Source organism: Centroberyx gerrardi, chromosome 3 (genome assembly GCF_048128805.1).
Source record: "Centroberyx gerrardi isolate f3 chromosome 3, fCenGer3.hap1.cur.20231027, whole genome shotgun sequence".
Lineage (NCBI taxonomy): Eukaryota > Metazoa > Chordata > Actinopteri > Beryciformes > Berycidae > Centroberyx > Centroberyx gerrardi.
Genome location: NC_135999.1, coordinates 34955835 through 34980406, shown reverse-complemented (window position 1 = coordinate 34980406; position 24572 = coordinate 34955835). Strand labels below are relative to the sequence as shown.

The following is a 24572-nucleotide window of genomic DNA, read 5'->3' as shown; positions in this document are numbered from 1 at the left end:
TGAAGACAGTGGTGCTTGAGCCAGATGAAGGCACGGTGCACACACATGCACACAGACACTCTATCACCCAAAACTGTGAGTAACGACTGGTTGTTTCATTGAGTTATTCTCTTTTTGACGGGTTTTGTGGATATTGTTTTTCTGCTACAAGGGAAGAGAACTAACTTGGCTAGACTCTGTCATGTTGAATTTTGATTGGGTGGATTACTTCCTTGTTTGGATTTTTTTCATTTGGATTACTGGAAAAACCCAAAGTGGATCTTTTGTGACATTTTGAACTGAACTGAATTGAACTGAACTGAACTAAAAGGAGCAAAGCTCATGTTATTTAATTTTGAGAGAATACAATTACTACTTAAAAAGAAGAATTTTGTGTTGCTTGTGTGTATTTCACTTGTGTGTTTATTGCTACTTTCATTGCACACTGCATTTTCTGGTTAATCGGGTATTTCATGCTTGATTATTATTCTAAGGGTTCATGTGAATGTGTTTTGTACATGCATCCTTTGTGGGGTCTGACCTGCAAACTGACTCAGACCAAACAGTCAATATTTTGTCAGACTCTGCTCTGGCTGGCACCCCAGTTAAAAACTTTGTCAAACCGCTACAACGTGATCACAATTAAAGTACCACCTCTGCCTCATTTTGAGCCAGGAAAAACCCTGATTACCTGTACCTCCTGTTAGCACTGTTAGAAACCTGGCTAGGTACCGATGGCCAGGCTGTACTAATTGAGGCCTCTCCATCCAGCTATAATTTATTATACTCATTTAGAAATGGCATCTGTTTATCCTATTACATAGTCCAGTGAAGTATTGGAGGGTAATTTAACTATATCTCACTCATGTTTTCATGTCATCTATCATTAATGAACAGGAAGGAATAACAGTAACCAGGGCAAAGGACACTAAGCACTAGAGTCTTTCTCCACATAACATCATGAACAAAGAATACACATGCGCGCATACACACACACACACATACACACACATCATGCATATGACACACATTTCCAACACAAGGCAACAGAGATCACTACATATTTAAAGGGACTATCCACCTTAAAACAGGATTCATCTAAATTCTTATGACCTTGTACAATTTGTACAAATTGAACAAGTATAATGCAAATGCTATCATGTGAATTGTGTTTTAGGGTGAGTTTTGTCACCAATTGGTAAATTTGGCCTTACTGTTCTTAAGGTGGAGTATAAGAAAAAATATTCTGAATTAACTGTCTAAGACTGTAGGAAACACTTGAATTGTGTTTTCTTGGTGGGTTTTCATGACAGTCTCTACATGTTTTGGGGTTCAGCTATGGAGGAAGATGAGACATTGACTCCTACACACTCGGGCTGTGTGTGTGTGTGTGTGTGTGTGTGTGTGTATGTGTGTGTGTGTGTGCGTGTGTCTGTGTGTGTGTGTATGTAGGGCAGTGAAGAAAAGAGAAGCCGTCGGCACAAAACGGCTGACTGAGCACCCTGCCCCCAACCTAACACAGCCAGTCCAGAATGACTGCTGTTTGAGTCAACAATCTATCGATGGGTTTGAATAAGAATGAATGGGAGGCAATAGCTGAAGTGATGTTTTTCAGATATATTGCTCAAAATCAACTCATTTTTACAGTAGCTCCAGCCAGTCCAGAATGACTGCTGTTTGAATCAGCGATCTATCAATGTGAAGAACAACAAAAGATGGGAGTGGTACACTGGGCCAAACAAAAACAAAAAACAGTGTGAGTGGAGTTGAGGTAAAGGGTAAAAATCAGGTGCTCTTCAAGGATGGGGAGAAAGAACAGTGAATAGGCTAAAAAACACTGACCAGCTTACGTCCTTCTATTAGGCAGTCAAGCAGGGATCCGAGGCACTCTGATTTTAAAGGTAAAAATAGTTTAGTACAACATGGATGATGGATAGACCAACACATTTTGAATTAATAAAGGGTTTTCGTCAGGGTACACTAGTGGTCACATGACAAGGTCAACTTTGACACTTAGAACCACATGCACAGAAAAAACACAATGAAAAAAGACAGAAAATATATTGTTGAATTGTCTGTAACTTGACGGTGTTACAGTAAAAAATAAATGATAAAAAAAAAAAAAAAGACAGAAAAAACTGGGTGTTCAGCAAAATAACACAAAAAATTGAACCTCGCTCATTTAAAGATAAGGCCAAGATCATGATCACTACTCATCATAGTCATAATTCAACTACAATACAGAAGAGTTCAAAAGCATAGAGAACATAATAGAATGCAATAATGAAGGGAAAGGCACTCGTGGAGCTTCTCACAGTGCAATCAATAAAAAACAGCACAGACAAGACCAGTGTGAATAAATATAGACTATAAGTAGGGAGAAAAGTCTATTTCCTCAGTAAAACCTGGAAACAAAGGAATGTCCTCTTTACCTCAACTCCACTCACACTGGTTTTTTTTTACCCAGTGTAGCACTCCCATCTACAAATTAAAAAAATGACGGAGACACCAAGTAAAGAAGAGAAGAAAAAATGCACACCTATGTAGTTGAGGTGCTGGCTTGCAGGTTATAAAGGATGCTTTATCCTGAAGAAGGCATTATGTGCTGAAAGGTCAATTAAATTAAAAGTTTTGCATTGGAGTTAGTGTGCGGCTTCTCCCTTGTTTTGATGGAGACACCAAGTAACACATTTTTCTTCACTAACGAACAAGGTAACAATATCATTGTCAGAGAGTCTATTTGTCATCAATCCGAGAGACTAACCACCGTTGCACAGTCATCTTTTCACATTTTGAAAAACGCCTGGAAAAAGACAAGAAACTAGAACTACACGCCATCACACTCTCTGACTATTGGAGAGAGAATACGATCCCCAGAGGTCTAAGAATCATGAACGATTTTCAAAATTAAGCAGAAATTTTTTTAAATAAATGTTCCCTGGGCTTGATTTTACTTTTAATTGAAAAAGCTAAAAAACAAAGAGAAGAGTTACACAATCAAATTGAGGAAGTGAAAGAAAAACTATCTTGCATGCCATCTGAGGAGCAGCATAGCAAACAAACAGTTGGCCGAAAGAAAATGACATTGAAAAATTCTCAGAAACCTTGGAACAAAGTAAAATTCTAAAGTTTAAACGAGACCGGCAGGACTATAAAGAGGGGACGGTGTATTCCTGGTGTCGCACTCCAACTTCTAATAGGAACAGGTGAGCCCATTTTGTTTCCTTCAGTCTACCAATCAGTGCTACCAACAGCCAGGATGAGGAGGCACTACCATCAACCCCTGCTTTTTTAGACAATGCCACAGGCACAGTGCACTAAAAAGGAAAATGACACAGGGTAGAATGACGGCCTGAGAATTATCACCTATGACCACAAAATCATCGTCTGGCCCAAACTACAAGATGGTTATTATCTCAGGGTGACAGGAGAATGAGTTGCTCCAACGTATCCCAGAGAGAGAGACGGGCCATACAGTGGCTAAGAAACAATGATGACCTGGTTGTGAGAGCATCAGACAAGGGTGATACTACGTTTGGGGATCAACTCTACAGACAAGTCAAGGGCTGCCCTTGACTTGTCTGTAGAGTTGATCCCCAAGTGCGTGCAGTGTATGCCCCCAATTATCCTGGGCTATATTTGGGATTTTGGGAGGAAAGGATCTCAGCAACCGCTAATTGACTTTCACCAGTACCACAACACTACCAACTCTAACATCAAACTCAGAATACGCTTGGAATACAGCACCACAGAGCTTAACTTCTTGGACCTAAGAATCACTGTTGACCAACATGGATACCTGCACACCTCTATTCATAGGAAAAGCACTGACACAAACACTATTTTACAAGCGGACAGCTTCGACTCAAAAAGTCTTATCTCCTATATCCCATATGGCCAGTTCCAGAGGCTAAGGAGGATTTGTGACATTGAGAGTGATTTCGTTCAACAAGCCAAAGACCATAGATTTGAACAGTGGGGCTACAGTAAAAAGGTTCTCAACCAAGTTTTGACCAGAGCTAAACGCCTGGAGAGAAAACATCTTCTAAATAGGAAACCTTGTGAACAACAAGCCCCTAAAATCTATTTCACCACACAGTACAGCAACATGGCCTATATGCCATCAGACGCATTATCACAAAAAACTGGGACATTTTGCTTAGTGACCCCTTTCTCTGTACAGTCTTCTCTGAGATTTTCATTTCAGGAGAGCACCAACACTCAAAGACAAACTTGTGAAAAGTCACCTAACCCCCTCCCTCTAAACCCACCAATTGGCTCCCTAAACCCACTGGTACCTGGTGGTGGTTCTTGTAATAACGCCAGTAACATAATCAGAGACAACACTTTTGTTGATATGATCAGCCAGAGGACATTTCAATGCCGAAACAACATTCGTTGTTTATAGACTAGAAAGTGAGTATGGTTGTTTTTACAATGGCCGCACAAAACGCAAGCTGCGTGAGACTGGCTGAACACAAATACGCCATCAGGACCCCCCAACTATCCCATGGCACAGCACTACAAGTCACACTAATCCAGACCCTTTAAAAGACATGGTGATTGAGGTAATCCCACAAAATGGAAGGGGTGGTGACAGACTTAAACATCTCCTGCAGAGGGAGACTTTTTAGATCGACATTCTCAGGGCCACTTCCTTTCCACATCTCAATGAGGAACTTCTCTCCTTACTGATAGTACATATTTATTCACCCTGGTCTTGTCTGTGCTGTTTTTTTTTTATTGCACTGAGAGGCTCTACAAGCACCTTTCCTTTCATTATTGTATTCTATTGTGGGAGTGTTCTCCATGCTTTCAAACTCTTCTGTATTGTGGTTGAATTATGACTATGATCCCCTTACATGATTTTTGTGATGGCTTTACATTGTGTTATTTCGCTGGATTGCAGTGAGATATTTTTTGAGTGCCTTTCCCCCATCTTACTGTAGAATCACTCTCCCTGTTTTTTGATTACACTGGTGTTGAGTAGTGATTATGATCTTGGCCTTATGTTTAAATGAGCGAGTCTCAATTTTTTGTGTTATGTCATTTTTTTCTGTCTTTTTTCTGTGCCTATCCTCGTGTTTTTTCTGTGTATGTGGTTCTTTAAGTGTCAACGTGGACCTTGTCATTTGACCTGCTCATGTGACCACTTAATTCATTTTAAATAGGACAGCTGTCCATGTTGTTACTAGTGTACCTTGATGAAAACTCTTTTCTGAATCGAAATGTGTTGGTCTATCCATCATCCATGTTGTAATTAAGGATTTTTCCTTTCCAAATCAGAGTGCCTCAGATCCCTGCTTGACTACCAGAAGGACGTCTCAGTAAGCTGGACAGTCTTTGCATTTTTTAGCCTATTCATTGATCTATCAATGTGTTTGAATGAATGAATGAATGGAAGGCAATGGCTAAAGTGATGTTTTTCAGATATATTGCTCAAAATCATGAATCCTCAACCAATAGTGCTCATTCCACATTTAGCTTCAAGGTCTATTTAGGGTGCTTATCATTATTATGGAATTTTGTTGATAGCCCCAGTCAGTCAAGTATAATCCCTGTTTGGATCAATGCTCTACCTCTTATCCCTATAATTATGCAAAATATGCATAATTTTGTAAGCATAGGAAAACTTCATGTACTTCATAAACATGCTTTGGCTTTATTATTTTAAAAACACAATAAAAATTGTTTTTTAAATACATTTCTAAAGTTAAATATAATAACATACTGAACATGTTTGTAAAATTTCACAAATTGACTGTTAGTGTTGAGAGAGTGTGGCAATTAAAAAACAAAAAAACAACAACAAAAAAAGTAATGTTAAACTAACACCTATGGTCTGCTGTGGCTAATCAGTCGTGGAAAGATTTATATCTTTGTGCAATGGAACCTGGCACTAGCTGCAGCCAACAATTGCCCTGCGGTGGCAGAAATCGCATCTTCTCTACCTGGGCAGTTTTCATGGGGGGTGGTCTTTGCCGTCACTTCTTAGAGAGTCTGACACACTCTGGAACCTTTGGAGGGATGTTTGTGGCCGAGGGACTTCCACCATAATAACAATCATCCTCCCATGTAAACTGCCCAGGCAGAGATGCCATTACAGAGCGAATGGAGCATATCTGTATGAAACTGTATGTTCGTATGTATGTGAGTGTTGGCATGGTAATTCTAGCAAAGCATACCACTGAAATATTAGCAAAGAACAGAAAACATTTATTAACCACTACCTTACTGACAGTACTGACAGAAGACTGTGTGTGTGTGTGTGTGTGTGTGTGTGTGTGTGTGAGTGTGTGGAGCAGAAGCAGCATGCTACGAAGACACACATACACAAAGATACAGTTTCACATAGATGCGCTCCATTCGCTCTGTAATGGCACTGAGGCAGAAAGGCACACTAATTCTCACACACACACACACACACACACACACACAGCTCCTGGCTGTGTGTGTGTGTGTGTCTGTGTGTGTGTGTGTGTATTTGTCCCCATGGACAGAGCTACAGTGCTCACATCTCTATCTTTTTCCCTGCCTGTCTTTCTTACTCTTCTTTTCTTGTCTTTTCTTTTCTTGAAGGTTTTTATTTGCATTGCTGTGTAAAGCAATTGGCCCCAGAGGAAATGCAATGTTTTGAATTGCATGGACAACACCAGAGGTGGGAGACTGGGGTCACATGACTTGACTGGAGTCAGACTTGAACGATTCAACAACTTGAGACTTGCTTCACTATAATTCATAAAAGGCTTGACTTGACTTTGACTTGGTATTCATTACTTGGGACTTGACTTGGACTTAAGAAAGATGACTTGAGACGACTTTTTATTAAATATTTGCATTTTTTTAGCTCTAAATATTAACAGTATGAAAAGAGAAGCGTGCATCTTTTTTTTTTTTTAAGATTATTTTTCCCATGGCGCAGCCGAGGGCATCACAAGGCAAATTCAGGCAAAGTCAGGCAGTCAGTCAGACATCTGTCGCTTTGTGAGATGATGAGCGTGATGATGAAATATGCTGCCCAGAGCAACGGCATGGCTCTTTGACGTGTTTTTAATTGTTTTTTTAATACAATGGAGTTCTATGGCTGCTGGGACATGGCTTCATTGGGCACCGGCTACATGGACGAGATTTGCTGGCAAAACAAAATCATTGCTGATTTTGTTATTTTCATAGGATTTGTTGATGGTAAGCAATGCATTAAAAAACACCGGCCTTATCCTTTAAGTAATGTTAGTGGAATTTGGTAGTTTGTACCATGTCACAGTGTGTCAGTGCATAGAACTGAATTGAACTGAACACACGCGACATGGGTCTGTACAGGATCTGTGCTTGTTTTGGGTATTTTGCCTTTATTGGATAGTTCAAAGTAGAGACAGACAGAAAACATTGGTAGAAAGAGAGGGATGACATGCGGCAAAGGTCCCGGGTTGGATTCAAACCCAGGACGCTGCGGTTACATGGTACGCGCCCTAGACCACTGAGCCACCAGCACACCTGAAGCTTGCATCTTTGCTATAGCTAAAGATCATGATGATGATTGGTGTTTATGTCCAAACCAGGTTGTGTGAATGTGCAAACTGCCACGAACGCACCATGATGGCACTAGATGTAGAAAACTATGTGTAGATTCAATACTAAAAATCTGTTTGCACAAAATTGGAAACATAAGCAGTCTTTTCTTCAGATTTTATAAAACACTGCTTCTTCACTTCACTTCAAAAACCGATGAACACTGCTTACGTGGTGTTTATGTATTGGGCTATTTATAAGTCTCAGTCATCTTGAAACTGTGCACACGTACGCGAGCCTAATGCCCACTCTCACAATTAGCCATAACTGGATGTCAACACACCTGTTTAACCTGGTTTGGACATAAACACCAGTCATCATCATGGGCCAAAAAAATCCGACTCATTCTCTCCTTAATGTTGCATGGGCAACGTCCTCTAACAGCGCCAAAGCAGCCACTGCATTGTAATGCACAGTCATTATGCACCACTATATATTGTGAGCCATAATATAGCATAGAGTATTAATTGATGAGTATAGGTCTAAATGTAAAAATCCTGCTTGTAGAAAAAAGGATAAGGACAAAGATGAACTTCTTAGAACTTTCTCAGCACTCAGGAATAGGAAGGTGAAGTTGGGGGTTCCGGCGATGACGTCATGCTGAGAGGACTGAAGGCACGTTGCTCTCCGCCCAAACCTTCCTAAATATACTTATTTTATAATTTTTTATTATATTTATATTGTACTTATCAATTTGCAGCCAAACCAAGTATACGAATCGGTACGCCGTTTATGAACATGGCCAGTAAAGAAATGTCATCGGATGGAGCCGAAAAAGGCCGCAGAGAAGTGTTTGCTGACAAGCTAACAACGAAATTGCTAACAAAGATGGCGACGGCGAAGCTAATGCCAGCCTGCCAATGGATGTTACCAATCTGGCAATGGAAATCACCACAAAGTCTCAGCCATGATGGAGGAGAAACTGTCCGAGGTTTCCAACAAGTTGGATGTTATCACGACAAAGTTCGAGCAAGACTCCCAACGTTTAGTGGAAGCTGAGAACCGCATTTCCAATGCCGAAGATATTATTGCTAGTTTGGAGACTAGGCTGATGGACACTGAAGGAAAATGAACTGCCCTCACTCACCGGATGGATGACCAGGAGGCGAGATCCCGCAGAGATAATATTTGGATCTTCGGGGTGAAGGAAGGAATTGAAGGGAATAATGCCTTAAACTTTTTTGAAACTTGGTTGCCTAAACTTCTCAACCTGGAGACCAAAAAAGGAAGAATCCGTCTGCATAGATGCCATAGAGGCCTCGGCAGACCTAAGGCTGGTGTGTCCCGGGTCGTAGTCATGAAGCTCCACAACCCGGTCGAGAAAATGAGAATTTTGGCATCCAGTGTGAAACAAAGGCTTGAGTATGAGGGAGGCAGGATCTCCATTCGGCAGGACATTCCACTGAACGTTCTACAGCAGCGGAGGAGCTGTTTGCCAACAGTTGATTGCAAAGAAAGTCAGGTTCAGGATGCAGTTTCCAGCAGTCCTCCGCTTCACATACAACAAGGATTTTTCGTTTGGCCCAGCTAATGAAGCTAGGAGCATTGTGGATGCAATGGAGTCGGTGCCGTAAGTAGAAGCATGACGATGAGAGTTTATTATATATTATATAATATTATATAATATTATTATTATTTTTTTTTTTTTATGGACCTGGGTTCAGACCAGCGGTGGCTAGACTGATATACAACAACTGCATTAATCTTTGAAACAGACTAGTAGCTGCTGCAGATTATTGGACAGTACTCCATTCTGTAACACCAGATAAACTGTTGGCAGTTCCTGAAGGTTTGTGGTGGGAGCAAGCGAGAGTTCGTCTTCACTTGAGAAGCTGTGGATAGTGGTAGACGTCCGAGTGGGTTTTGTCTCTCAGCCGCACGGATCCCCGTAATTTGTACACCTACTTTTCTGTGGGTTGTTTGTGTTACATTCATGTTGGTTGTAAGTTTTTCTACATTTGTTGGGTTGATACTTAAGTACATGTTGTGGGTGCTTGCATTGTGTAGAGGTCGTTTTGACTGTTCTGGTTTTGGCCTGAATGTTTTTGTTTTTAAGATGATAAATAACAGATAGGTCCATAATGGAAATATACTTTCTTTCTTTTCCCACGCACATGGTGCTACTATATTGCAGGGCAGGAATTATACTACGGCCAAACGGCCAGTGCCGGAGTGTGGCCGTAATGCCCCTTCTAAAATTAACTATCCACACGGCCAGTTTGGCATGCCCTGTTTTGAACTGGCCGTTGTGCCCTTAAAAGAAAGTTGCGGATTTCCTCATTTAAAACTACATGCAACACAGCAAATAAACAAACTCACGTTTCCCAGTGTCTCCGTCATCATGCTGGACATCAACAGTAGCGCGAGATTATATATGTATATATAAATATATGTGTAAGGTTAACATAAACATTAAAAGCTAATTATTAATTAAACTGAGAGGGAGAGAGAGAAGCCATCGCTAACTGCTAAGCTATCGCTAACTGCTAAGCTAAGTAACTAGCAGATCTGAAAAGCGTGTAAATAACTGTGGGATTAGCGAGAAAGTCGCTAAAAGAAGGAGAGAGCTATGAGTGCTTGAGCAGAACTAGTGTAAGTTTAAATGTACAGCGGGTAATTAGCTTAATTAACCGGGTTGAGAGCAGCAAAAACGCTATCATTTGCAGTAGCCTGCATATGAGGCGTTTAGGGAACATCGGTAAATTGTAGCGTCTACCGCATGTGAGGTTTAGGGGACATCTGTAATTTGTAGCTACAGAAAATAACCTGGGTTACACTTACGTTATCGTGTATTACTGGACATGTAACTAACTTTGCAGTCTGAGCCATCTTACATATGTGCTGTATCACACTGCAGCACTTAATTTTTCTATTAGGATATTTATTTTGTTGAGGAAAAAGGACTGAAAAAAGGATTTTAATAACCATTTGTTGTGGCCTTGGTGCCCTACATTTTGGCCGTGATGCCCCAATAAATTTGTATTTATCAAAGGCCAAAGTGGCCTTGCCCTAAAAATGACTTAATTCCAGGCCTGATATTCTATAGTGTAAGGATTACATGCAATGAGCACAACTAAGTATATTTCACTTAATGTGAAAGGGGTAAATTATGTGATTAAATGCAAGAATATACTATCTTGGCTTAAGAAAGAAAGAACTAACATAGCACTATTGCAGGAGACCCACCTCAATGATAAGGAGCATGAAAAGCTCAGAAGAGAATGGGTTGGACAAGTATATTATTCCTCATTTTCAACAAACAGAGAGGAGTTGCTATCCTAATAAATAAGAAGACACCATTCACTCTAGATAAATATATTAAAGACCAACATGGTCGTTATGTTCTCATAACAGGTTTTTGTATACGGTGAAAATATTGTGATTGGTTGTATTTATCCTCCAAATGTTTATCAAAGTGAATTCTACTCAAAATTACTAGCTCAAATGTCCGCTCTTTCTTCTCCCTATACCATATTAGCAGGTGACTTTAACTGTATCATGGATCCTAAGGTAGACCATAATCCTTCTGCTAAGACCACCAGGGCCACGAAAGAGGTATGCTTAGACTTATATCTTTTTGACACTTGGAGAGTTCTCCCTCCTACAGAAAGGGATTATACCTTTTATTCTCACCCTCATCAAGTCTCTCTCGAAAAGATTCTTTTTTTTACCTCAGGGCTGGTGCTTGATAGGGTAGAGAACTGTGCTATAGGTACTCGCCTACTATCTGATCATGCTGCAGTTACCCCACTGTTTCCTCAACCTCCTTCATGGCACTGGCGTTTGAACCCATCTATTTTGAGTAGCCTCTCTTTTGTGACCTTTTTAGAAGATCAAATTGAATTATTTTTGTCGCTGATACAAATCCCTCAATACTCTGGGATACGCTCAAGGCCTATTTGAGGGGAGCTATCATTTATTTTTGTACAGCTAGAAAAAAAGAGGCATTAAAGCAACAGCTTTGTTTAGAAAAACAATTAGTAGAACTTGAAAAGCAGGTAAAGGATAATCCTTGTTCAGGAAAACAGAAGCCACATGATCAGCTCTTAATCAACTGATTGCTTTGTATGCGGACGACCTCTTATTGTTTGTGACTAAACCTCAGGAATCCATCCCAGCTATAATGTCAGTAATACAAGCCTTTGGGTCTTTCTCAGGGTATAAAGTTAGTTTTGATAAAACAGTAACAATGCCACTCAGGGATGATGAGGGCATACCAGATTTACCAATTGTAATAAATAATATTTGGAAATGCAAGACCCCCTCTATCTTTTGGTAACTGCAAGGTCTTCATTCTTAAGCTAGATTTTTTTTACCATGCCATATAAACTTTGAAAAAGTTTCTATCTCCTTTGCCAGTGTCTTTGAAATATGTACTGGTAGCATTTGCATAGGATAGAGGAGCTGGGTTAATACATTCATTTTTATCAAATGTATCCTACCCATGCATGAACTCGGCAAATCAAACCATCTGGTAAGGTCACTCCTGATACTTTTAAGTGCTGTTTTAAAGTTCAATCTTAAAATGTTTTTGATATTGGAAGTAATAGAAATCCCTAAATATGTGAATCCCAAGGTAGACCAAGAAAATGGGAAGTCGGGGTTCACAGCTATCTTAAAGGGGGACCAGGACCTCCCGAGGCCTAGGGATGTGCTCCCTTTGTATTAATGGGGGAGCTCACAAGTAATAGAAAAGCACATTCTAGGTCAACAGACAATCCAATACTTAAATATGCTATTAAAGTTTGGCAGGAAATGGTACACTTTACTGGTAGAAAGGGTATTTCTTCATATTTAACACCACTCATGAACAACAGGGATTTCTCTCCAGGTATTAAAAGTGCTATGTTTCGCTCTTGGTATGATAAAGGTATTAGAGTGACAGGAGACTTGTTTGATGACAACAATGTACTTAGGTCTTTTGCAGATGTCCGAATTACTTATGGGGTTCCACAGAAAGACTTTTTTGCTTATCTTCAAGCTCGTCACTTTATCAATACAGACTATAAATTAACCCAGGATATATCCATTCTTGAACCAATTGAAAAAAATATTAACTACACAAGAAAGAAAGGTTTTATTTCCTATTTGTATGACAGTGTGTTGAGCCATACTGGGGAAGATATAGATAAAGTTGTTAAACAATGGGAAAAGAATCTTCAAACTATTTATGACAAGAATATTTGGGAAGACTGTAGCCAATCCTCCCATTCACCTTTTCTTTCTAATAAATTTAAGGAGATGCAATATAGGATACTACACAGGCAACATAGAACACCTCACATATTAAACAAAATTGACCCTAGCAGATCCCCTCTATGTATTATGTGTAAAGTGTCAGTAGGTACTTATATGCATTGTTTCTGGGACTATTAAAAAATTGCTACGTTCTGGTCATGTATAGCCAAGGAAATAACTTCAATTTTGAAATGCAATATCTATAAAGATCCAGGGCAGTTTCTACTTGGGCTACCATCCACAGAAGGAACCTTAGATTCTTGTAGATCCAAACTGCTAGGTAAACTTCTCTTCTTAGCAAGAAAATGCATACTATTTAACTGGATCCAAGAACAACCTCCTACGATAACACAATGGTATAAGGAAATCTATAGAGTTCTTCCCATGGAATGGCTCAGTGCTAAGTTAAAAGGTAACGAGATCAGCTTTATGAATGTCTGGCAGCCGATGATAAATCACTTGCCCAGCGATCTGAGTGATCTAATTCAAAAAGGCAGTGACACACTAGACTGGAGACCACCTGACTCTCTTGTGCAGTTTACCCAATGAGATGATTTGCATGTAAACAAAATATGTAAGGGACAGTGTATACCTGTGCGTATTATGTGTGTGTGGTTTTTGTTTTTTTTGTTTTATCACTATTATTATTTTCAATTTTTTTTCTTGCTCAGGCCTGTTATGTGGAATGTCTTTTTTGTTTCCATTGTGAAAAGTTAATAAAAATTTGATTCTAAAAAAAAAAAAGGAAGGTGAAGTTGTTCTAGAGAGGATGTTGGATTAGTAAAACGGCAAGTTTTTGAACATATTTTCTATCATTATTATTACTGACCAAAAGCACAATTTTTTAGAAATCTGAAGAACCAGTTCCCGGCCACTTCTTGTTTTGGAGAAGGCTGATATGGAGTTGCGCCAGCTATCTTGCTGTGTGTGTTATGTGGACATACAAACTTCACTGGTGTTTTGACCGACATGTGCGTGAGGACAAACTGAGTGAAGTTTAATTTAACTACTATTCCTTTAAGTATGAATTTCTACACACTTCCCACAATCCTCTTCTCATATTCAGAAAGAACTATTCTGTCTACTCTGTCTTTAACCACTCTTGTCAGCATCTTATATAGACTATTGGAAATACATGTCTCATCTGGATGGACCTTTTGGTCACAATTCACAACCCTGTGACATGGATCCTGGCTTAAATTTGCTCTTCTAAATCATTCTTAGCTAGTTCATTGTAGCTTTAAAAACATTTGTTGCATTTATTGTTTTTTTAAATGCAAGCTCAGGATTATACAATTCTTGTGATGATTTTACTAACAAAATAACATCTTCCCAGAGCAAATATCTAGCTATCTAGCTATCTGGCGCCAACAGCCAGCTCTTGCCTTGACAGCAGAAACATTATCGCTAACTTAGAGCAAAATGGTGCAGATAAAAGTTGAAATAAAGTTGAAATAAATTGTAGTGGCAAATTCCTTTATGTTATCACCACAAATGCACCAAATAAAGTACAGTGTACTTTAATTAAATCTAATACGTTCACACTTCACAACGTACAATTCAAATCAATAATTGATCCTCTATCCTCTATAATACTTAATCCTCTATCCTCTGTGAATCAGCACAGAAAATTACATTTCAAAATAAATTAGCATGTCTATACTGAGTGATTTATTAAGAAGAATATTTGAATTTAGATCAATTTTTAAGACAGCATGTGTTTGGTAGCATAGCTTGAGGATCCTACTAAACACTGCATAATACCATGTAGTATTGCATAGCACCGCATAATACAGGCAGTATTATGCAGTTGTATAGTTGTATGTGGTATTATGCATCTGTCTTTCTGTTTTTCTGTTATTCTCTTGTCACTGTCATTACCCATGTTATTGTCACTATTTTTTTCTGGCTCAGGGATCCCTCTGTGACTCGGCCCGCCCAAGGTTTCTTCCATATTTTTTCCTAAAAACGTTTTTTTTCTTGGGAGTTTTTCCTTGAGGTATGCATTGAGGGTCTAAGGCTGGTGGTGCTGGTAGGTTAGGCTATGTAGAATAGGTACACTGTTATGTCTTGCTAAAATCTGTTTTTGTGTGTCTTGCTCTTCTGATGTTGTCCTTGTTGATCAGTTAGATCTAGTTAGGCTCATTCTCTATAAAGTCCTTTGAGACATGCTTGTGATAAAGGGCTATATAAATAAACAAACTTGAACTTGAACTTGTACTGCATAATACCACACAGTACCGCATACTACTGCATACTATCGCATTATAGCTCCTACTGCTATAATACTATCAAAAATCCAGGTCAAAAAAGAAGGGCATAAAAAGAGCACAACAGAGAAAGCTGCATAGCAGAAAAAAGGAAGACATGAGAATGGGAATTACTGGTACATACAAAGAAAACACAACATGTTATATGTTGATGTTTCACTTCTCTGTTTCTTAATTTTTCTTAATTGTGCACTCCCATTTGAAATAAGGGAATATGAGTGGAGACTCGAAACACGATCAGCAACCATACAGATGGATAGCACAGCACCATGACAGCACCTTTTTTTTTTTTTACCGCAACTGAGCAAGAGTTAATAATTGAAGGCAATGAGGAACATAGCTTAACCAAAAAAGTATTTTAACTATGAAATTCAACACTGCCAATAAATGAGAACAATCATAACAGAAAATTGCAGATAAAACCAAAACAAAAGTAGGCTATCTACAGTTGCATCCACACCCACATTGCATCACTGCAGCCAGCTGTATAGGCATTAATTTCACTGTGGAAATTATTCAAAATGGGAGGGAATTAATCCATTTTTGGGGGTGGTTTCTTTCTTGGCTGTAATGAGCCTCTGATGTCTCAGCAAAAAAACTAAACTGAGAAGTCCCCCGCAGACTACAGGTCTTTTATCAAAAGTTTCAACAGCACAAGACTAAAAACACTAACATTATGTCCAGCAATGACATTGATTAATAAGGTATCAGGAATTGCAGCTGCTGGAATGGCGTTCCAGTAGAAGGAGTAGGGACTGCTCTTCCCAAGGTGCTACAGGGCCTGTAAGGCGAGTGGGTTGAGCGGTTGAGGATGATGTCAAGGGGCTGAAGGTCGGGCATGTTTACATTTCCTTACAGCGAGTGATGATAATAATGAGATTATAATAATGAGATGAGATAATGAGATGTTTCAGTTTATTTATATGTTACCAAATGGGAGCTACGACGGCAGCACAAGGCATCGGCTCCTCCTTGGGTGGAATTTTAAATAAAGGAAAAATGCACCCTAAAACACTTTAACACTAAAACACCCTAAAACACTTAACATTTAAAAAAACACTATTGGCGATGTACCTTGCATTCCTGGGTCCATTTTGTTTTTTGGTGGTGTATTTGATGAACTCAGTGTAAGAGTATCTGAGGGTGGAATTTTACTTTATGTAGAGATTGGACCACTGCATATATCAATAGTGCAGGTGGAAGACTTCATGAGAGAGATTGTCTTGACCAGGAGTTGCAGGAGAAGTGAGATGGGCTCAAGGCGGCTCAATGCTGCATGTTAACCCCAGACAGACAGGTCCCAGACGGAGGGTGGAATATTGTACCTTATCCTCCACCTTTTTCATGAAAAACTTTGCAAATTGCTCACACTGTGCATGCAAGGACTCTAAAAGATAACTAGGGGAGGGGGTAACAACATAATTAATAACACTAAAAAGGACCATAGAGTTATGGTAGTTCTTGGAAATCAGGTTAGAGAAAAAGGTTGCTCTCTCACAACTGCTTTCTGATAAGACTGCATTAATCCTTTTAAAATCTGAAGGGAGATTTGCAATTTGTTAGCCTTAGAATCTGAAACGAAACTGAACGAGATTAAAAGATTCCGTAATAAACTTAGAAGCAAGTGTGTTTGAGGTGCAGCACACATGAATGTTATTAATTAGTGATAACACTCACAAACTGTCATACTCTGGCATAAGGAGTTCAGAGAATACTTGAATAAAATTGCCATTCAGCTTGAGAGGCCTATAAGCTAAAACACACAGTAGAGGGACTTTACGTTTACCTTTTAAGTAATTCCAAAACTCAAAACTTCAAATTAAAATTACGAGTGGAGATACAACATTTAAAACAAGATTTGTGTATGACCACTAAACCGCTACTAGAGAAGCAGGGGAGGTGTAAATGGAGCAATCAAACAATGGGTCTCCATGCCCCCAGTCAAGTTGCTGTGGCCATAAGAAAGTCCAAGCTATTAGCAGTGATAAAAATCAAGACGGATGAAAACATATTAGAGATGGATCTCAATTTGAGTACACAATATGGGTGCTAGGTCCTGGGCAGAGCAAGGACTGGACTGTAATGTAGGATAAATCAGGTTCCTGGTATTAGTAGTGGTCAGCATTGCAGCAGGTCTGTTTCCTAGGATGACAGGGCTGGAAAATATCTCATTATGGCTGGGGATGACTGAGGAGGGCCGGCAGTTACTGGCTGATTGTCAGGCCATCAATAAAACCTTCTCAAAGTTCCTAGCAAGAGCATAGTACCCTTGCAATTTGGATGCAAACCGTCCCGCTTATAGGCATCCTTTCTCAGCCAGCTGTTAAGTGGTTAGCGGAGTAAAAGCAGGATAAAAACAATTAAACCATAACAGAATAAAATAGTAAAAATAGCGAAATAGTAAAACAAACGGATCCAGTGGTGACAAAAAACATTGTGGCATGCAGATATGACTGAGACTTAAATGAACAACAGCATGAACTGCATGAAGAGCATGTCTGAATGAAAACAAAGATCTATTACAGTGGTAAAATCCTGTCCAGCAGCAGTTCATTCAATAGAGCTCAGTATCAGGATATTATGGATTGATGGACAGACAGACAGACAGACAGACAGACAGACAGATAAATACTTACAGCAGTTGGTGACAGCAAAGCTATTGGCCACCTCCAGGTTGTCTATGTGTGGAGTCAGCCTGAAATCTGCTGTCCCAAACTGAACCATGCCAACTCTGAATGCACTGTACTCCTGATCTGCACCCCTGGGGAATAAACCACCTGATACACACAGACAGACAGACAGGAAGACAAACAGGGAGATGTTGTATTAGAACATGCATAACCCTGCATCCTTCATGACAGATAGATAGATAGATAGATAGATAGATAGATAGATAGATAGATAGATAGATAGATAGATAGTCAATACGAGGAAATAGGCGTGCTAAGATGAATTCCAATGTATGTATTAAGGTACTCTTTGGATACACAGCTTGATCATCAAACAAGGGGAAAAAATTGAGAATTGTGCACTCCAAAAAACCAATGTATATTAAAAATGCCTTTATTGTTATTTTATTATCTTGGCATGTCCAACAAGGAGGATAAAATCATACAAGTGGGGATGTCTAACCCATGCGTAGCAGCTTACGTTGCCTTCATCAGGGTATAACATCCCAACTGGCAAAGGGTTTATAAAAGCCTGGCTCTTAATCAATATGCATTCTTGTGCCCTCCATGATGCATTTTGCGTAATATTTAATTGCCAAAGTTCTATTCCAAAGGAAAGAACGCAAGGATGGAGGCAAGTACTTTACTTGCCAGCCGAGGATGCAACGGATGGTGACTTGACAAGAACAAATGGGGGAAGCCCCAAAGATTCATTGCGAGAACAATGCATCACATCCAAGCAGTGTATAGTATAGAGTACAGAGCCAGTAGAAATATAAAGAAATAGAAATAAACTCCTGTGCGGTGTTCGAACCGGATACTAGCCTACAACATGCTACATGCTAATCAGTATGTACTGCATACTGTACACGCAGGTGATGATTCAGTATATGATTACCTGCGGACCTGCAGATTACAGTATACTCAAACAGTACATCACATGACCAGACCACGCTATAAAACAACACAGATGAAAATTAGCCAACTTTCATTCAATAACATAATATATAATTTAGAATTTATTTATAATTCTATAAGACTTTGTTATTTTGACTACATTAAAACACATACATTATCAAGTAACAGCACTTAATACATTTGGTAGGTTGCTATCAGTTCCTGGGTAAATATTTTTCTTCTTTTGTACAATGCTGTTGTACATTTTCCCCCACCTTTATTCATGTGCCATCAAAACAAATTACCTGGTCAACCCATTCATCAGCTACTAACTCACCACCAGATATGAATTTTAAGTTGCTCTCATAAGTTGGTAAATAATAATTATTAACTGACTAGCCAATCAAGTGGCTACCTGACTCCCACCATGTTATTTGATCATCAGTGGTGCTGTAGATCTGTCATCTAGAATTATTCTTTACAGTCAAACTCTGCTGTCAGGTAGCACTGGAATACGCTCACAAAATACTTTACTCTGTCACACATGAGACTTAAATATTATTAATTGACAAATCGTTTCAAGTCTCCATATCATTTCAAGTCTCCAACAAATGTAGAAAAAATATACATTCATGAAAAGACTGCATTGCACGATCAGATAAAATTCACAATTTTAATCCAGAAAACAAATATACATATGTAGATAGATTCAATAACACATATAAGCAGTTAATTAATTCTATAAGAAATGATACATTTAGTTATGTCCTCATCACTCATCAGTCCCTAGCAGCAAGGCCTAGCTCTTTTATTGACATTGGCAGATCCCAAGGCAGATGCCGCTATCTCTGTGGTACTTCTGCTGGATGCTGGCAAACACTATGGATACTTCCGCTGGCATGTCAACAAATGCAGCGTTCGCGAGTGCCGCTTCCATCAACAGAGCCTCCTCTTCATCTGCATATTAAAATCAGATATACCAGTTTTCACAACAGGTCAAAAAGTGCAAATCGACATTTCAAAAAGAAAGCTTTATTCACAAAAATGTTTTAAAAACATCTCAGAAATATGCCCAGAATGTAGAAGATGAACTTAATAAAACCTTGTAACCTAGGGAAATGGCTCGACAAACTAATTGATACTGTGTTTTAAAAAAATATGAAAGGCAACCAATTTACAACTTATATATTATTACATAACATTACTTATAATTCTGGACTTTTTTTTTAGGCTATGTTTTCCTTTTGTCATGTTGTCCTTTTTTTTATTATATACATATATATATATCTGTATTTTTATTTATCATTCTTATGCCATTGGTGAAGAGTAGCACCTGCCAGTCCCGGTGTCACTTACATAGGCATGTGCCATTGGAGAGGAGCAGCATCTAATCTGTACCAGTCTCAGTTGTACTTGAATAGACGTTCCCTTGGAGAATATGGTGCTCCAAAAAATATAAAACTTAAACACCAAGTGGCTGACAAAAATATCCAAAATGGGCCATGTGAAGCTAGCTGATAGCTTTGGCAGAAGTACCCACACAAGTTAACAACACAGCAGCAAGCTAAAATAAAATACTTGAAGTCACAATGAAACCAAATTTTGAGAGCATCTTGCTTCCTTAATATGATGTATTTTCTGTTGAAACAGGATATTGGGGCAGGACATAACGTGGGGAGGAATCATTCAAAAGTGTAAACCAATGGGATATCAGTTGGGGAGAGAGAAACAGTTTTATTTGATGGGAACTGCCCAAACCAGCAGCACTACAGCCCAGACCAGCAGCACTACAGGTCAAACAAGCAAATAGTAAATATGTTGTCCCCCACCAGTGATGTAGTTCCACCCTTGGGTCAGTCAGTGATTGCTGAGTGTACTTAAAATATGAGTGAAATTGTATAAGCATTTTGGTATGGTATTTGAAATGTAGTAACTGTAATTGTCCTGTTTTTACTCAATACAGTACAAAATATAAGAACTATAATACGCAATAAACACAATCCGTACATTACACAATGTACACTACAATACAATTTCTAATACAATGTACAATATAACATACAACACCAGGAGCGTGAGTGTTATGAATAATATAAATGCTAAATGATAATTGATATATGGTATTGCACAGTAGGTAAGTGGTAATATGATATAAGTAGTCAACACTGACGGCACAGTGGTAGTGCAGTGATGAGTGCAATAACAGTACAACAGTCCAACAACTGTACAATAACTACAGTGTCTTGTGGTTAGAGGTTTGCCCAAAAATTCTCCATTGACTCTCACTTCAACACATCAACCCAGTCTGATGTCTCCAAGTGTGTAGCGTGTGTAGACTATTATGTTACCTATGATAACTTTAACTGTATTGCTTTACCACTGAGTCCCCATTCATTGTCCCCCACATTGTATGATAACTTTAACTGTATGACCTGCTTTACCACTGAGTCCCCATTCATTGTCAATGCCGCCCCCTTGTGGCACAAAGTCAACGTTACAGTGTGACTAACTAACGAACGAACGAACGGACGGAGACCGATCCATAGTCCCCCCTTTGGTGGGGGACAATAAACCGTACTGTTATCAATATATGGTAATAACTAACAAACTAACTAACAAATTAACAGAATTTACCGTTAATAGCTCAAACTTCTCTCGAAGTTTGTCTCCTTCGAGGAAAGCCAATCACGGCAACTTGCTTGGTGAGAGTGACATGATAGCTATAACATTAGTTGTTTGGCTCCAGGATCCTGGCTAAATACAAGTTGTCCACTCAAAAAAACAGTAAACAGGTTGTTTCCATCCTGGAAGCTGATTGGCTGACACCACGTTCTACAGTGAGTAGAGGTGCCCATAAAAGGGGGTGACAACCGTCTCTCGCTCTCCCAAAAATTCTCCATTGACTCTCACTTCAACACATCAACCCAGTCTGATGTCTCCAATGTTCTCTAAGCAGCCTAGTCTGACAGAAAGCCCATGTGGGGAACTCATGGTCTTTGTCGCCATCTGCTGGCTGTGTCGAAGCACTGACATGAATGAGCTCGACCATTTAATTTTTTTTTTTTATAGCCTAGTAAGCTCTTGTAGCCTAAATAAAAATTTAATTAAATGGAAAAATATAGGGCTACTCATCAGGGGCAATAACGGCAATAAATGTATAGATTGTGTGTTGTGTGTGTGTTTGTTTTGACTTACTGCGGTCCCTCTGTCCCAAATGCATCAAGCCAGCCGGCAAAAAACACCGCTGTAGACTGTTAATATACAGAATAATAGTCCAAATACATCCATACTGATCTCCGTTCCAGCGCGTCCCGTCTCCTCTCTCCGCCGCTGTTTTGTCCTCTCTTCCATGCCCACGGGCCACATTGATACTCCCGATCCAAGCCCCGTTCGCCTTGGTACCCATCGGTGCTGAAAACGTCGGGCACCCGGTGATGCATTGGCGTCAAAATCTCGGACGGATCTCTGGGAACAAATCGGCGCCCTGCCATCAGCACTGGCCGCAACCGTGCTCCTGGGAAGCGTCGGCAGTAACTTAAGCCCTCGGCGCACTGAAACCTCCATGCTTGTCTGTGTCTCTCTCTCCGCCGACAGAACAGAGGGCTGTCAGGTGGACAGAGCTCGTGCATATAAATAAATAAACAGCGATATGATATAATTGTATAGATTTTACTTTTACTTTTCAAGCTTCAGTTTATCACATGCATGATCTCCTGATCTCAGCAGAGAAACAACATGGCGGAGAAACTAAACTTAAATTTCTGGCTCTGTGATCCTGTGATTGAGTCCACATGGTTCTCAGGTTCTCATGTCTTTTCAATGTGTGTGTATTGCGTCCAGCCGCCCCCTAGCGGCAGAAAGTCAAATTTACAGTGTGACTAACTAACTAACGAACGAACTAACTAACGAACGAACAAACAAACGAACGAACGAACGCACTAACGGACGGAGACCGATCCATAGTCCCTCCTTTGGTGGGGGACAATCAGCAGCAGTCCAGCTCAGAGCATTCCACCACAGCTATTTTAAGTTAAACCAGCAATAAGCGATATCAGACCTTATACCCAATCCTGAAACTAATGTGGAGATTCCAATGAGACATAATGATATAATATATAATATAATATCCACACGTGGGCCAGCTATGTTGCTGTTTTCACCTGTTTTCTGAAGCATGTTGTCAAATTCTGGTCCTGAAAAAGCTCCCCCCAGGCCATCCAGTAGCTTTGCATTTTTTTAAACAAGCTTGGCACCTCCCTCGCTGTTTAAAAGCAGCCCTCACCCCCTCCCATTCCTGTACATTTTCTAATGGCATAACTGATGAAACGAGGGAGTGAGACCTGGCAAAGCGAGACTGGTAACCAGCGAGACTTCTCCGTAGGTACGTTTAGCTTAGCCATTAGCCTTTATGCATGGTGCTTTGCAATGTTTGTCCTTGGTTGGCCTCCGTAGTGCAGTGGCCGTATATGGCTTTATTTACAAAGTTATTGCAGTCTTTGTCTACGGAAGAGTGTTAGGGCAATTGTAGGTGAACATTTTTGTTTTACCACAGCTGAGGGGAGGGGAGTAATTTTCTGAGAAAAAACTCAGAAATTCTGAGATTAAAGTCAGAAATTTGTGATGAAAAATTAGTTTTTTACAAGCAAATTTCTGATGGGGGGTAGTGAGTGTATACCTTATTTTTGATTGATTGATTTAGTTTATTTAAAGGCAAACTGAGCAGGATTTTGCTGCTTGTGGTTTGTAAACACAACTTTCAAAGTTGACCCCTCCACCCTGCTGTTGCCAGAGCGGTAAAAATCAGTGAAAAAGTACAGCGAGGCAAAACGCCAAGCAGACAAGGCTCTTTCCAAAACGAGTGAGAATCTGGGGTTGGCTTTTATCCATTGGAGTGTATTGAACAGGGTGGAGATGAAGAGCGACGCAGAGTTGGCCTGTTTTCTGTTGGACAGGTAAGTGCCGGTTAGCTTACCTATCAGCTTTTCTACTACAATGAAACGGTAGCTAGCTGCCAGCTCACGTTACACACTAGCTCTGTTTTTTTTTTCTGTTTTTTTAGAGTTCGTAGCCAGCGAGGCTTTTAGATGTAAAACAATTTAGCAGTGGTTTTGAATGCAGGTGGACACACCTGCTGCCAAAAGGTTGACGTCCCGAACATTCAGAAATTAGAAAATCCAGGCAGAAGGCAGGCTCGCTGCAAACAGACTACCAATGGGCCATAAGTAATGATTGAGTATGACAATTTTTGGTTGAGTTTATGCTATTTCAAGGGGGAAAATCCTGCTCAGTATGCCTTTAAGTGTTATACACACAGGGTGCCCAGCCCACATGGATTTACATGACACTATCACTTAGTGACGTTAGCCAGAAGAAATTCATAAAGATGGAAGTCATTTTGCAATACCACACGTTTCTTAGATCAACATAAGCCGGAAAATAGAACATAAAATGAATTTCGTTCTCAGTTTCTTCCAAATCACAAAGTAGATGTGTTTTTCATCTTCAGGAGTATTTACTAAACCTCCCTGTTTCAATGGCTAGTGGTAATGTACCTGACCCTAACTGTGCACGAAGAGATCTGTAACTTCTAGGTAAATTTAACATAACATAGGGTTTTGTAATATATGTCCTTAATTTAGCTTTATACCAGTGGACCATCAGTGGACTACTTTTCTTTATACATAAGGTAAGGAATAACTTAGCTTTCATTTCTTGCAAGTTACACCTTAATCTATTATGAAAAATATAGGATAAATCTGTCATATAAAATAAAGACTTTACTTCATTGGCCCATGGATAATTATTGGAGATTTCCCATATAAATATTTTTCTAGTGAGCCTATGTTCAGGTAAATTTATAAATCTGTTCCATAAACAAATCATTGCACACTTGTGTGACCCCACTTGGTTCCCACCCCATATGACCACAAACAGCCAGATTCGGTGTAAG

At 39.5% G+C, this 24572-nt stretch overlaps 1 protein-coding gene across 4 annotated transcripts in view; it reads right to left on the bottom strand.

Moving 5' to 3' along the window:
- The window catches only part of LOC139917980 (glutamate receptor 2-like), a 129998-nt gene that overhangs the window by 95312 nt on the left and 10114 nt on the right, over positions 1-24572 (bottom strand). For 2 of the 4 annotated variants that reach the window (XM_078282750.1, XM_078282749.1), the window contains exon 2: positions 17693-17833. In XM_078282750.1, coding sequence (XP_078138876.1) covers positions 17693-17833 — 141 coding nt within the window. Of the gene's footprint in view, positions 1-17692; positions 17834-24572 lie in introns of those variants that run through there. The other 2 variants (XM_078282751.1, XM_078282752.1) reach the window with 1 other exon arrangement.